Raw genomic sequence first — 16,426 nt, 5'->3', positions numbered from 1 at the left:
GAAGGCACAAAGACTTAAAAAAAAAAATTTTCAGATGATTACGCAAAGTCACGTAATGACATCAGGCTTTCTTACAAACCTGTAAAGGAGTTAACCCTTTCCATTGACAGCTGTTTTATACTGGACATTATTAATTTGGATTTCTTAATAGAATAAAAAAGACTCACCTGACAGATAGAGGAAATGGTGGGATAGTCAGAATAAAAATAAAACAGAACTAGCCTATGTAATAATACTCGCCTGATACAAATAAAAGAAAGATACTCAAACAAAATTAATTCAAGAGTTAAAAGCTAAGATAAATAAGTTGGAAGAGATTTTTTTTTAAATGGGACCAGACGAATAGTGCAGTGCGCAGCCATAGCACCATCACCTATGGCAATAGAACAAATGTACCCCACGGTGGGTAAGTGTAGTCCACAAACCCAACCTAACCCTTACCTCCGATTTCACAGAGTGACCTCGACATGCATGGATAAAAGATGAGTAGACCAGAACCTAACACCGGGTGATGACCAGGCTATCTGTTTAAAATTTGCAGATAAAACACTCACCGAGATGGGACCGCAGCGATTACTTCGATTGTAGGGACTCAGGATACTGGGAACCTTAAGGCCCGCGCAAGCACTGGATAATACGAGACATATAGCACACGCAGGAAAGACACAACTACATGAACTAGCTTTGTTTAATTTAACTGCTGAAATATGCATCCCAGCAGCCAAGGACTGGAGCAAGGACAGAACTTATTTTAACGCATGGCTATGTATAGTGTATTAAGTAAGGTTGTAATGCAGCAGGCTGCCGATGCCATGGGCATCAGTAGATTCCGAGGATAGGAGCAAGTTCATAGGACCAAAAGGGGAAGGGCGCAGAATCCAACTGGATGGAATTTCAGTTCTAGAAGTTCATGCCTGGGCGGACGAAGCTGGAAAACAAGCCGCCAAATCCACCCCGCAAGAAACAGAAGGGTGGGAACAGAATGGAGTGTGGAGGAAAGATGACAATGTAGTGGACCCGAAATAAAGGTCCGGCTGGGGCACCAAACACGCCCAAAGGAAGCCCTACCGCTGCCCCGACAACCACCCTGGGGACAACAACTCTTCCCAGCATAATCACGCAAGTCCCTCCATAAGCCCGTCCATAAAGACTGGAGACAAAGGGGGCCTAGTAATGAAAGAATCTAAAGAAAGGATATAATTTGGGGTGCGTCAGCGACTACTCATTCTTCCTAACTTCTGTGGGAATGAAACTATAAGTCTATACCAGAATCTGACACAACGGATCCTCGAAGGCCCGGAATCCACTACCCTGAGATTTAATAGAAACATAGAAACATAAAAAATAGGTGCAGGAGTAGGCCATTCGGCCCTTCTAGCCTGCACCGCCATTCAATGAGTTCATGGCTGAACATGCAACTTCAGTACCCCATTCCTGCTTTCTCACCATACCCCTTGATTCCCCTAGTAGTAAGGACTTCATCTAACTCCTTTTTGAATATATTTAGTGAATTGGCCTCAACAACTTTCTGTGGTAGAGAGGGAACAGGACAAGGACAAAGAAAAAGGGGAATACTGGAAACACTAGGCACAGGTTATGTGGCAGGGGGTTACGACGATAGACCTGTATGCAATAGACGACAGGGTTAACAACTTAACGTAAATCTTGAGGGGTTTACTGGGGAGGGATAACCAAGCCCTACAAGCGCAGTTGAGAGATGGCGTGGAAGGAGAACTGTTACAGGTGGCCCATACATTACAGAAGCATGCCAAGACAATAAATTTGATCCTCGTAATGGGGAACGACATAAGTAAACGATTACAAGCTGAGATAGTTTGCTCCAGGTATGGGGCCTGGATATTAAGTGAAGTACAACATAACTTGGAGCAACTCCAGAATGGGGACATACCAGATTGGATCCCGAACAGCATACTTAACAATTGGACTCTAGATTAAAAAAAATGAATAACACGTGCGAGGTACGAAGGAATAGTCACGCATGGGTGCCAAAATTCAGATGTATTACTGGGCGGGTGAATATGATCGGATTTGAGTTGTCCATACCACAGTATGATGTGACACAGGGAGACCCCTTATATCAGATCGATAATATCGGTGAAGTAAGAAACCAAACTCGGTTGTGTTACCATCAGCCTGCCAGACGGGTGATTAAAATTAGTACGAAAGGCATTGACATAACCGATTGCTATAAAAATAATCAAGTGATTTTATGTCGAAGTACGCCACGAATGACGATTGCAGATTCCACCAAACAAACGGATGCATGCTGAGTATCACTTCTCTCGAACACGATTCTGAAACAATCGCTGCTCCACAAGGGAATGGAGATTGGTGCGTGAGCACAGGAGCAGCCAACCCGACGATTAAGACCAGGGGAGGAGTCACCCCCTGTGTCATCACCAACCCTATCTTCTGTTTCAGGCCTTTGGGAAAAATAGACATAAATGGATACCACATACATCCCGAGACAATGGAAATTATCCACGGATTGGTCACGGATACCTTCCGGGAAGGGTACAAGAAGGCGGTATGGGAACCGCAAGAAAAACAAATACCCGAATTAAGTGAGGAATGATTGGTGCAATGAATCCAAAACCAAAGACGACACTATATCCAGCTGATGGAAGAAACAGACAAACCTACAAAAAGACACTAACGCAATGCTGGCTGTCAGCCCTGGTACTCAAAGCTGTGGGACTTTGGACTCAATGTACAAATTCACTCATGGATAAGAATAATATTACATGTACTTGTAGTAATACAGGGCCTGGTTCTGATGGTCATGATGGGATTAACGTGCACGAATTAAACAGGCAAACGACACGGTAGGGCACACACTATGATTAAAGCCATAAGGGATGGAAATTTAAGCAGTCCTGCAGGAAGGACTTTCCTTATATAACACTGCGGGAAAGGTCTCAGGAGGTCCCGAAGCTTGGGAGATGGCCACCCAGGTGAACGGACCTATCTGGAACTTGCCTACAGGGAGATAGTTATCGGGAAATATGGCCAGCTTGGCATATAGCCAAGGGCCAAAAGGGGGGAAATGTAAGAGAAAAATTTGGCATTAGGGGTACCAGCGGGACAAGGGTTAAAGTGCTGGTTCCTGCACCGATCCATAAGGAGGTAAAAGGCCTCTCTTTGGCCTTGTACATTCCAGTACCAAGGCTCCAGAAATTATCAATTCAATAACATTCCGACAGGATACGATGTGAGAACCTAAACAGACATTGATAAGACCTTGCGAAGAGTCTTGAGGCAGACTCACGAGCATCAAGGAGAATCAACAAATTCTGACCGAATGAAGTCATTCTAGTCACGGCCTAAGGTGGTCATGAGGGTCTTGGCCTGTCAATCCAAAGTAGCACTAATAAGGTAGTCCAATTAGAGAAGTAGCACTGATAAGGTAGTCCAATTATAGAGCTAGGGAGGTCTTACCAGGGAATGGAGGGGATTTTGGAATGGTTGTATGATTTTGCTGTTCGGGGAGCATCTCCACTCACAGGCGGCTGTGATGAGAGGTGTTCCCGGACATTCGTAATAAAAGATAGTTATACCTTGCCATTCGTCTCTGTCTGCTAACTCCGTGGGCTGTTATGCGAGTTGGAGCGAGTGTCGACCCTCTATATCAGGGGGCCCGCTCGTGGGAGGAGAAGCCTTCCCATTTTCCCCTTACATGGGGGGTACTCATGTCTCATTATTCACTAACTCACTAAGCCACTTCCAAAGGTGCCCACTAATCTGTCCAAGAACGCAAAGTGCTGAAAATAAAGATTTCAATGTTTGACAACACATCAACATTAACTATACATGAACATTGGCTAAAGGACCCAAGTACCTACCCTTGTGTGCTGTTAGTTGGTTTGATTGGACAAGGATGAGGGTGAGTGTGAGGGGTGGCTAGTGAAATGGGGAACTGATAATGTAGATAGAGAAAGAGGGAGGGATGAGGGAAGGTGCAAGCTAAGTTGGTGTGAGTAAGGATGTGCAGGGGTAGAGTAGGGAAGGCAGGGTGTTGGAGATGTGATGAGTAGCACAGCAGGATAAGGTTGAGTGTGGCTTTACAGTAACGTTTTGTGATCGACTGAGATCATTGAATGGTTTGCACCACTGCAGCCAACTCCTCCAAATGACATCCCTGCTTGTGCCCTCCTGTGCAATGTGCAATGGTCTCCAGGAGAGGTCTCTTCCGTCCATTGGAATGGAAGAGAACCGCCCTGCGTGTTGTGACTCCCTCCATAAGCATCTGGAGGGAGTTATGGGAGAGCTTGGGTGCAGCCATGCATCTTTCTGCAGTGTTTGTGTTTGCTGCAGAACACTGACAGAAGAACTGTCAAAAAGAAATTGGAAATGGTCCCTTTAAGGAAAGCGGCTGATGATGTGTCATCAGACCTACTTCCAGTTCATTGGTCAGGAAACCCACAGGTGGGATTAACAAGCACCAACCACGGAAGATTGAAGGGAGAGGGTGGGTTGCACTTCGAAGCAGGTTTCCTATGCTATACCAATGCCGCCCGCATCGAACTTGCCTCTGTTGGCGAAATCCTGGCCCTTGTGTACAAGGTAATCTAGAATAATGTGCTCGGGGCCCATTTTATTGTCTCTGGATGACATGTAGAATTTCCACTATGTGTCCACACCATTTCAGAGAATGATTAACATCAGCCATTCCTGACACTATCGGATCAGACTAAACTACCAAAATGATTTATTCACTGAGAATCAGTTATAGAAGGAAACAGTTGCTGTAATCAGTTCAAATAGTTCAGCAGATTTGGATCTGATTATTTGAAATTATAATCCCAAATCTGAAATAATAATAATACATTATGAAATTCTCTTGGATCTTCGATGCCCTACATCCTAGGGTCTTAAAAGAAGTGGCCGCAGAGATATGGATGCTTTGGTTGTAATATACCAAAATTCCCTGGATTCTGGGCGATCCCAGTGGTTTTGAAAACCGCAAATGTAACGCCCCTATTTAAAAAAGGAGGAGATAAACAGCAGGAAACTATAGACCAGTTAGCCTAATGTGTCGTTGGGAAAATGCTAGAGTCCATTATTAAGGAAGCAGTAGCGGGACATTTGGAAAAGCATAATTCAATCAAGCCGAGTCAGCATGGTTTTATGAAAGGGAAATCATGTTTGACAAATTTGCTGGAGGATGTAACGAGCAGGGTGGATAAGGGGGAACCAGTAGATGTGGTGTATTTGGATTTCCAGAAGGCATTCGATAAGGTGCCACATAAAAGGTTACTGCACAGGATAAAAGTTCACGGGGTTGGGGTTTGAGGGTAATATATTAGCATGGATAGAGGATTGGCTAACTAACAGAAAACAGAGTCAGGATAAATGGGTGACAAGTGGGGTGCCGCAGGGATCGGCGCTGGGTCCTCAACTATTTACAATCTATATTAATGACTTGGATGAAGGGATGAGTGTAATGCAGCCAAGTTTGCTGATGATACAAAGATGGGTGAGAAAGCAAATTGTGAGGAGGACTCATAAAATCTGCAAAGGGATATAGACAGGCTAAGTGAGTGGGCAAAAAATTTGGCAGATGGAGTATAATGTGAGGTTATCCACTTTGGCAGAAAAAATAGAAAAGCAAATTATAATTTAAATGGAAAAAAATTGCAAAGTGCTGCAGTTCAGAGGGACCTGGGTGTCCTTGTGCATGAAACACAAAATGTTAGTATGCAGGTACAGCAAGTAATCTGGAAGGCAAATATAATGTTGGCCTTTATTGCAAGGGGGATGGAGTATAAAAGCAGAGAAGTTTTGCTGCAACTGTGCAGGGTATTGGTGAGGCCACACCTAGGTTACTGCGTACAGTTTTGGTCTCCGTATTTAAGGAACGATATACTTGCATCGGAGGTTGTTCAGTGAAGGTTCACTAAGTTGATTCTGGAGATGAGGGGGTTGACTTATGAAGGTAGGTTGGGCCTATACACATTGGAGTTCAGAAGAATGAGAGGTGATCTTATCAAAACATATAAGATAATGAGGGGGCTTGACAAGGTGGATGCAGAGAGGATATTTCCACTCATAGGGGAAACTAAAACGAGCGGACATAGTCGCAGAATAAGGGGCTGCCCATTTAAAACTGAGATGAAGAGGAATTTCTTCTCTGAACGTTGTAAATCTATGGAATTCTCTGAGCCAGAGAGCTGTGGAGGCTGGGTCATTGAATATATTTAAGAGGAGATAGACAGATTTTTGAGCGATAAAGGAATAAAGGGTTATGGGGTGCAGGGAAGTGGAGCTGAGTCCATGATCAGATCAGCCATGATCTTATTGAATGGCGGAGCAGGCTCGAGAAGCCAAGTGACCTACTCCTGCTCCTATTTCTTATGTTCTTATGTTCGAAGGAACATTTAGTTTAGACCTGCATCCATGATGCAAATTTTATTCCTGAAACTTTGTATTTCATGGAGTGTTCCACTGGCTCCATTGCACTAAAGAGCCTATGGGGCAATATTTACACACATCCTCTGTTTTGAAATCCAAGCTGAGACACAGGTACCTTTCACAATTCGGCCTCGTGCTGCCCCAAACCCCGCCTCTGTCCGCCGACCAGCTAATGGTTCCTGCTGGGTTCGTGCAGGAGACTAATGGGGCCTAAGCAAATGTGGCCCAAGAGTTAAAATCTCCTGGTCCTCAAGGTGCAGAGGGCTGAATGGTTTACCATTCACCTCAACCCCCGCCCACACAACTTCTGCCTGGAGTTAAAATCCGTCTTTTATTTTTTTATATAACATGGAAATGTCAAAAACATCATATTCTTCTGACCTAAAGTCCTGTAAACATCTTTGTACAATTTTTTTTTTACAGGTCCAAATATAACATATTTTAGTAATGTACTTCTCTTGAGTCACAGTAATAAATTCTACCTGTGCTGTTGGCATTGGTTCCAGCTCTGTTGATGTTGAATGTAGTTCCAAAGCATTTTTGCCAGCTGCAAGTTCAGATGGGGTCCTATTTTCTGTAGACCTGAATGGGGAAAAAATACATTATCATATCCATAATTATAACATTTAGCACATGCAGTATTTAATATGCAATTAAGGAATAATGAAATAAGTCATCTGTAACCATAAATTGCTTCAGCATTTCCATCAGACAGAAGCTATTAGATCAGCTAAAAGGCTAATGGAAATGAGGATCTTAGACAATTGTGGAAGTAATGGGAAATGCTTTTTTCAGTTATGTGAACAGTCAGAGAACTGTCAAAGACTGTATTGAGCCACTGAAGGAAGTTCAAGGACAGGTTACAAAGGACTTACTGTGTATGGCGGAAATATTAAATGAGTACTTTGCATCAGTCTTCACTCTTGAAGATAATGCTCAACTATTAGAATTGAATGATCTTAATAAAAGTAGTAGTATTAAATTCGATGAAAATATTGTTTTAGATAGGATTAGAAACTTGAAAATAGGTAAAGCAGTCGGGCTGGACGATATCCACCCGAGGGTCTTCAAGGAGGTGGGACACTTGCTGTGTGAGCCCCTAGCCCGTATTTTTAATAGCTCACTGCACTATGGGATGGTTCCCGTAGACTAGAAGGAGGCTAATGTAGTCCCCATCTTTAAAAAAGGTGATAAAAGAACCGAGTAACTATAGGCCCATTAGTTTGACATCAGTAATCGGAAAGATGATTGAGGGACTCATCAGGGATGCAATATATGATTGGTTGGATAGAGAGGGTGATATTAGGGACATCCAACATGGCTTTATAAAAAGGATGCCATGTCTTACAAATCTAATTGTATTTTTGGAAGAAGTTACGATGATGGTGGATGAGGGAAACCCAGTAGACATTGTCTACTTAGACTTCCAAAAAGCTTTGATAAGGTACTACACAAGAGGCTTCTCTGCAAGATTAAAGCCTCTAGTATTAGTGGTAATATATTGAACTGGATTGAGAGCTGACTGGCAAAAAGTAGTTATAGATGGATATGGACCTAGACAATAAGTAGTTATAAATGGATTTGGACTATTTGGTCACCAGTGAAGTCCTGCAGGGATCGGTGGTGGTTCTGTTGCCCTTTACTATTTTTGTTAATGTTCTGGATGTAGGTGTTGGGGCAGGATCTGCAAATTTGCAGATGATACCAAGATCAGTGTGAGTGTTAAGACTGTAGACGATGCTCAACTGCTTCAGGAAGATCTTAATGTGTTGGGAGATTTAGTTCATGACTGGCAAATGATTGTTAATTTGGGCAAGTGCAGTGTTAAGTATGTGGGCAGGGTGAATGCTCAACATACAAACAAACTTCAGGGAAAAACATTAAAGATTTAGAAAGAGATCTGGGCATTCTAGTGCAGAGTCCTCTAAAGGTACATGAGTAATGCCATGAAGCGATAGCGAGAGCAAATAGGGTGTTGGGGTGCAATCATAGGATGATTGATTGTAAGACGAGGCATATTTTTTGTCCTTGTACAAGACCTTGGTCAGGTCTTGCTTGGAATGCTGTGTCCAGTTTTAGTCTCCTCACATGTTGGTTGATATTGAGGCATTAAAAAGGGTGCAGAGGATGGCCACCAGACTAATTCCCAGTATAAAGCATCTTCGTTATCAAGATAGGCTAAAAGAGTTGGGACTCTACATTTTAGAGTAGCGTAGACTTAGGGGTGATCAAATTGATGTTTATAAGATGAGGAAGGGAATAGATTGTGTTCCAGTTGGCAGTTTTCTTCCAATTAAATAGGTTGGAGAGTGTTATATATGTAAAGTTGTATATACTCTCTACAGCAACCAGAGGCTCATCCCCTGGAGTCCCAAGGGATCCCATAATCCCTTGGGAGCACAGGTATTTAAGGAGGCCTCACAGGTTGGTGAGGCACTCTGGAGACCTGCAATAAAAGACTAAGGTCACACTTTACTTTGAGCTCACAGTATTCAGTCTGACTCTTTCTCCATACATAACAACTGGTGACGAGATACAGATAGCGAACCCAAAGATGCAGAGAACAGTGGGCATCATAGAAACATAGAAACGTAGAAAATAGGTGCAGGAGTAGGCCATTTGGCCCTTCGAGCCTACACCATCATTCAATAAGATCATGGCTGATCATTCACCACAGTACCCCTTTCCTGCTTTCTCTCCATACCCCTTGATCCCTTTAGCCGTAAGGGCCATATCTAACTCCCTCTTGAATATATCCAAGAACTGACATCAACAACTCTCTGCGGTAGGGAATTCCACAGGTTAACAACTCTCTGAGTGAAGAAGTTTCTCCTCATCTCAGTCCGAAATGGCCCTTATCATTAGACTATGTCCCCTGGTTCTGGACTTCCCCAACATTGGGAATATTCTTCCTACATCGAACCTGTCCAATCCCGTCAGAATTTTATATGTTTCTATGAGATCCCCTCTCATCCTTCTAAACTCCAGTGAATACAGGCCTGGAGAAATTATCGGAGGGAGATGATTGGGAAACATTTGTGGAGCGTCTCGACCAATACTTCATAGCCAAAGAGCTGGATGGAGAAGAGAACCCTACCAAATGAAGGGCGATTCTCCTCACCATCTGCGGGGCACCAACGTATGGCCTCATGAAAAATCTGCTTGCTCCAGCGAAACCCACGGAGAAATGATACGATGATTTATGCACACTGGTCCTGGAGCATTTGAACCCGAAGGAAAGCGTTCTGATGGCAAGGTACCGGTTCTACACTTGCAACAGGTCTGAAGGCCAGGAAGTGGCGAGTTATGTCGCCGAGCTAAGACGTCTTGCAGGGCATTGCGAATTTGAAGGACATTTGGAGCACATGCTCAGAGACTTTTTCGTACTTGGCATTGGCCACGAAACTATACTTCGCAAACTTTGGACTGTGGAGACCCCAACCTTGAGTGAGGCCATAGCAATAGTCCAGGCATTCATTGCTACCAGTGACAATACTAAGCAAATCTCTCAGCACACGAGTGCTGCTACAAGTACTGTGAACAAAGTAATGTTGTTTTCAAATCGCAATGTACAGGGCAGGTCACACATGCTTGCAGCTGCACGTCCGCAGATGTCTCAGAGTCCACCATCAAGGGTGATGAATGCTAGGCCATTAACACCTTGTTGGTGCTGCGGGGGTGATCATCGTTTCCATTCATGCCGCTTCAAAGGGTACGTTTGCAAGGGCTGTGGAACAATGGGACACCTCCAACGAGTGTGCAGGCGAGCTGCGAATCCTGTTAATCCTTAAAACCACCACGTTGCAGAGGAGGACAGATCCACGGCGGATCATGCCGAACCAGAGCCTCAGACCGAGGAGGCAGAGATACATGGGGTGCACACATTTACCACAAAGTGTCCCCCGATAATGCTGAACGTTGAACTAAATTGACTCCCGGTGTCAATGGAGCTGGACACGGGCCCGAGCCAGTCCATCATGAGCAAAAAGACTTTCGAAAAATTGTGATGCAGCAAGGCCTCAAGACCAGTCTTAATTCCAATTCGCATGAAACTAAGAACTTATACTAAGGAATTGAGTCCTGTAATCGGCAGTGCTACTGTAAAGGTCTCCTACGATGGAGCGGTGCACAAGCTACCACTCTGGGTGGTACCGGGCGATGGTCCCATGCTGCTCGGCAGGAACTGGATGGGAAAGATAGGCTGGAACTGGGATGATGTCCAAGCGCTATCGCCCGCTGACGATACTTCGTGTGCCCAGGTCTTAAACAAGTTCCCCTCGCTGTTCGAACCAGGCATCGGGAAATTCCAAAGAGCAAAAGTGCAGATCCACCTAATTCCGGGGGCATGACCCATTCATCACAAGGCAAGAGCAGTACTGTACATGATAAGAGGGTAGAAATCGAGCTAGACCGGCTGCAAAGAGAGGGCATCATTTCACTGATCGAATTCAACGAGTGGGCCAGTCCTATTGTCCCAGTCCTCAAGGGAGACGGCACCATCAGAATCTGTGGCGATTACAAAGTAACTATCAATCGTTTCTCCATGCAGGATCAATACCCACTACCAAAGGCTGACGACCTCTTTGCAACGCTGGCGGGAGGAAAGACGTTCATGAAGCTGGATTTGACTTCAGCCTACATGACGTAGGAGCTGGAGGAATCATTGAAGGGCCTCACCTGCATCAACATCGACAGAGGTCTCTTCATTTATAACAAATGCCCATTTTGAAATTGATCAGCGGCGGTGATATTCCAGGGAAACATAGAAAGCTTACTGAAGTCGGTCCCGCGCACCGTGGTCTTCCAGGACGACATCTTGGTTACAGGTCGGGACACAGTCGAGCATCTGCAAAACCTGGAGGAGGTTCTTAGTCGACTCAACCGTGTGGGGCTCAGGTTAAAATGCTCGAAGTGCGTTTTCCTGGCACCTGAAGTCGAGTTCCTGAGGAGGAGGATAGTGGCGGACGGCATCAGACCCACCAATTCTAAGACTGAGGCAATCGAGAACGCACCGAGGCCACAGAACGTGGCAGAGCTGTGGTCGTTTCTCGGACTCCTGAACCACTTTGGTAACTTCTTACCGGGTCTCAGCACACTGTTAGAACCACTGCACGCCTTACTGCGTAAAGGGGACAAATGGATATGGGGCAAAAACCAAAAAAATGCCTTTGTAAAAGCTAGAAAATTGTTATGCTCAAACAAGTTAGTTGTGTTGTATGATCCATGTAAGCGTTTGGTACTAGCATGTGATGCGTCATCATATGGCGTTGGGTATGTATTGCAACAAGCTAATGACTTTGGGAAATTGCAACCGGTTGCTTTTGCATCCAGGAGTCTGTCTAAGGCTGAGAGAGCCTACAGTATGATTGAAAAAGAAGCGTTAGCGCGTGTCTATGGGGTAAAGAAAATGCATCAATATCTGTTTGGGCTCAAATTTGAATTGGAAACGGACCATAAGCCCCATATCCCTGTTTTCCAATAGTAAAGGGAATAAATACTAATGCATCGGCCCGCATCCAGAGATGGGCGCTCACGTTGTCCGCATACAACTACGCCATCCGCCACAGGCCAGGCACAGAAAACTGTGTCGATGCTCTCAGTAGGCTGCCATTGCCCACCACGTGGGTGGAAATGGCGCAGCCCACAGATTTAATCATGGTTATGGAAGCATTTGAGAGTGAGCAATCCCCTGTAACAGCCCGGCAGATTAAATTCTGGACGAGCCAGGACCCCTTATTGTCCCTAGTCAAAAACTGTGTGCTTCACGGGAGCTGGTCAAGTGTCCCAATGGAAAGGCAGGAAAGAGATAAAGCCGTACCAGCGGCGCAAAGTTGAAATGTCTATACAGGCAGACTGCCTTCTGTGGGGTAATCGGATAGTGGTTCCCAAGAAGGGCAGTGACACCTTCATCAGTGACCTACAAAGTACCCACCCAGGCATCGTAATGATGAAAGTGATAGCCAGATCCCACATGTGGTGGCCCGGTATCGATGCGGACTTAGAGTCCAGGGTGCACAGATGGAAAACACGCTCACAGCTAAGCAATGCACTCAGCGAGGCGCCACTAAGCTTATGGTCTTGGCCCTCCAAACCGTGGTCTAGGGTCCATGTCTACTATGCAGGCCCGTTCTTGTGTAAAATGTTCCTTGTGGTTGTAGATGCATGCTCCAAATGGATTGAATGTGAGATAATGTCGGCAAGCACGTCCGCTGCCAGCACTGAAAGCCTGCGGACCATGTTTGCCACGCATGGCCTGCCTGATGTCCTGGTGAGCGACAACGGGCCATGTTTTACCAGTGCTGAGTTCAAGGAATTCATGACTCGTAACGGGATCAAACATGTTACATCTGTCTCGTTTAAACCAGCATCCAATGGTCAGGCAGAGAGAGCAGTGCAAACCATCAAGCAGGGCTTGAAGAGGGTAACGGAAGGCTCACTGCAGACTCGCCTGTCCCGCGTCCTGCTTAGCTACCACACGAGACCCCATTCGCTCACTGGGATCCCACCTGCTGAACTGCTCATGAAAAGAGCACTTAAGACAAGGCTCTCATTAGTTCACCCCGATCTACATGAACAGGTAGAGATCAGGCGGCTCCAACAAAGTCAATATCATGATGGTGCAAATGTGTCACGTGAGATTGAAATCAATTATCCTGTATTTGTAGTGAATTATGGACAAGGTCCCAAGTGGCTTCCTGGCACTCTTGTAGCCAAAGAGGGGAGCAGGGTGTTTCGGGTCAAACTTTCAAATGGACTCATTCACCGGAAACACTTGAACCAAATCAAACTCAGATTCACGGACTATCCTGAGCACTCACTTTTGACCCTACCTTCTTTGACCACCCAACACACACACCAGTGGCAACCGACACAGCGGTTGACCACGACGCAGAACCCATCATCCACAGCAGCCCAGCAGGACTCACCACACCAGGCAGCCCCGCAAGGCCAGCTGCACAGCAGCCCAGCAAGGGCCCAACAGACGATTCACCAATCCCAGCATTTGCCCCGAGACGATCCACCAGGGCAAGAAGGGCCCCAGATCGACTCACCTTGTAAATAGTTATACTGTTGATTTTGGGGGGGAGGGGGGAGAAAAGAGTGTTGTTATATCTGTAAACTTGTATATACTGTGTACAACCATCAGAGGGCTCCTCCCCCAGAGTCCCAAGGGATCCCATAATCCCTTGGGAGCACAAGTATTTAAGGAGGCCTCACAGGTTGGAGAGGCACTCTGGAGACCTGCAATAAAAGAGTAAGGTCACACTTTACTTTGAGCTCACAGTATTCAGCCTGACTCTTTCTTCATACATAACAGGGAGGACCAGGGATCACAATTCTCAGTTACCACGAGCTGTGGTGGATGCTGATTCAGGTGGACCTGTTTCTGCTTGGGGTGGACAAAAGGTAGGTACTTCAGGGAATTCAGGGCCATTGTGATCTTCTGGACTAGTTTCGATTGTTTGACGGGTCGAAAAGGAATTTCCCAAATTTCCCCCCCCCCCCCCCCCCGCCAAATTGGCATGAGTTTTTATGTTTTTGCACCTGGTTTTAGGTGGAGTTGAGAGTGTATCCAAATTGTGTCAGACAGGCTAGATTGTTCGTATGTTCATATGGAATAGCATTATATATGTTTTTGTAGTGCTGTTTCTTTTCTTGCACAAAATGCAATCCAGTCAATAACCACCTAACAAATATCTTTAATATTTTTCTTCGTAGAGATAGATTGGATTACACTTCAATTAAATTTAATACTAGTAGCATATATAGCAAGTTATTCTTTTACCATTTCACTTGACCTAGGAAATAGGAATTAGCCTGAGGCTAGCAGGCATACAAAAACGATTATCCCCTTTTAGGGCCCAAGTTTCGAGCCGCGCCTAGAACAGCGCAGTCCCGACCTGGATGCCCGTTTTTCGCGTCACAAAGTGCACCTAAAAAAAACCTCCAGATTCTCCACCTCCCTGCAGGTCCTCTGGCCCTTGGCGCAGCGCAGCAGGAGCTGTAGGAGGTGGAGCCAGATCCCTGTGCTGAAAATAGTGGCGGGACCTCTGCACATGCGCACTACAGTGGGCGCGCATGTGCAGTAGCTCCAGGCGCCCAAAACTGTGTGGGAGGGGCCGAAGCACGCAGGCCCTGGCCGAATGACCTCACTGGGGCTGCGTGAATAAGGCTCCTCCCACGGCCAGCTCCTGCTTCCTCCTGACCCGATGTGACTCCCGCTTCCCCCCCACCCCGCCCCCGGACCGGACCCGACACCGACCTGACTCCCGCTTCCCCACCCCCCCCTCCCGCCCCCAGACTGAACCCGACCCGACTCCCGCCCCTCCCCCCCCCCCCCCCGCCCCGCCTCGGGACCCGACACCGACCCGACTCCCGCTTCCCCCCCCCGCCCGCCCCCGGACCGGACCGGACCCCCCGGACTCGACCCGACCCGACTCCCGCTTTCCGCCCGCCCCCAGACCGGACTCGACACCGACCCGACTCCCGCTCCCTCCCCACCCGCCTCCGGACCGGACCCGACTCCTGCTTCCGCGCCCCCCCCCCGGACTGGATCCGACTTGACCTCCCTCCCCCCGACCTGACCTCCCTCTCCCTCCTTCCCCCCGACCCGAACCGAACCGACCTCCCTCCCACCACCCCCCTGATCCGCGCTCCCCCCGACCCGACCCAACGCCACCTACCTGTAAATCTGGTGCTGGGGACGGGCCCTGCCCGAAGTCTCGGGCCCGGCCCGTTCAGCCTCCCTCCCCCTTCTTCTTCCTCCCCACCCCCCCATCTCCTTCCCCCCCCCAATCTCCTTCCCCTCCCCCCCAATCTCCTTTCCCCCCCATCTCCTTTCTCCCCCTTCTCCCCCTATCCCCTTCTCCCCCCTCCCCCCTTCACCCCCCTTCTCCCCCATCCCTCCCCCATCCCTCCCCCTTCTCCCCCATCCCTCCCCCTTCTCCCCCATCGCTCCCCCTTCCCTCCCCCTTCCCTCCCTCTGCTCCCCCCTCTCTCCCTCTACCCCCCTCCTCCCCCTCCCCTCGCTGTCAGAAACACAGACACTGACAGACAGAGAATGAGAGACACACACAGACAGACAGAGAGATAGAGACACTGACAGAGACACACTTGGGGGGGGGGGGCTCCCGGTGCTGCAGTCAGTAATTAGAAAATGTTTTATTTATTGATTTAAAAAAAAATTATTTCTTATTAATTTTTTTTGATTGATTTATTGGTTGATTTATTGATGTATTTATCATTTATTATTGATGATGGCTCTTTATTTGTAAAACTTAAGTGTTTAATGTTTGTAAATTTCCCTTTAAACCCCCCCCCCCATTCCCTACGCCTGATTTGTAACCTACGCCTGATTTTCTAAAGTGTAGACAAGATTTTTTCGAGCGTACAAAAATCTTCACTTACTCCATTCTAAGTTAGTTTGGAGTAAGTTTTCACTGACGAAACTTTGAAAACAGGCGTAAGTGGCCGGACACGCCCCCTTTTGAAAAATAAATTCTGTTCCAAAGTGAAACTGTTCTAACTGACTAGAACTGGAGCAAACTAAATGACGAGAATTCCGATTTCTATGATACTCCGTTCTACACCCGTTGCTCCTAAAAATCAGGAGCAAATCATGTGGAAACTTGGGGCCTTAATTTCTGAAAATGAACTAATTTCATGACGGTAACAAAAATTTAAAATGCTGCAAACACTAGACAGGTCAGTCAATATCCTTCGAGAGAACAGGCAAGTTAACATTTCAGGTGTAGCCGTTTATAAAAACTTTTTCAAAAATATAATTTGATAAAACTTAGTTAATCCCGATTTATTCAACATTACTGATTATAAATAGCATTTGTTATTCTTGTGAAATTGACTGCTTCCAAACTGTATCTTTTTTTTGTCTTCTTTCTGTAGAAATACAGAGAATCAGGGAAGCATGTAGCAGAAATAATGTGGTTATAATGGAGGATTTTAATTTTCACATCGACTGGGAGATGCAGAACAG

At 46.3% G+C, this 16,426-nt stretch overlaps 1 protein-coding gene across 1 annotated transcript in view; it reads right to left on the bottom strand.

The window, feature by feature from the left end:
- pex5la (peroxisomal biogenesis factor 5-like a) overlaps positions 1 to 16,426 on the bottom strand; it is a 302,502-nt gene that overhangs the window by 95,784 nt on the left and 190,292 nt on the right. Inside the window, exon 6 of the mRNA XM_070883494.1 lies at positions 6,915 to 7,014. Coding sequence (XP_070739595.1) covers positions 6,915 to 7,014 — 100 coding nt within the window. The remainder of the gene's footprint in view (positions 1 to 6,914; positions 7,015 to 16,426) is intronic.

This window comes from Pristiophorus japonicus, chromosome 6 (genome assembly GCF_044704955.1).
Source record: "Pristiophorus japonicus isolate sPriJap1 chromosome 6, sPriJap1.hap1, whole genome shotgun sequence".
Lineage (NCBI taxonomy): Eukaryota > Metazoa > Chordata > Chondrichthyes > Pristiophoridae > Pristiophorus > Pristiophorus japonicus.
Note: the sequence above shows the minus strand (reverse complement) of the source record. Positions and strands in the feature narration are given on the sequence as shown.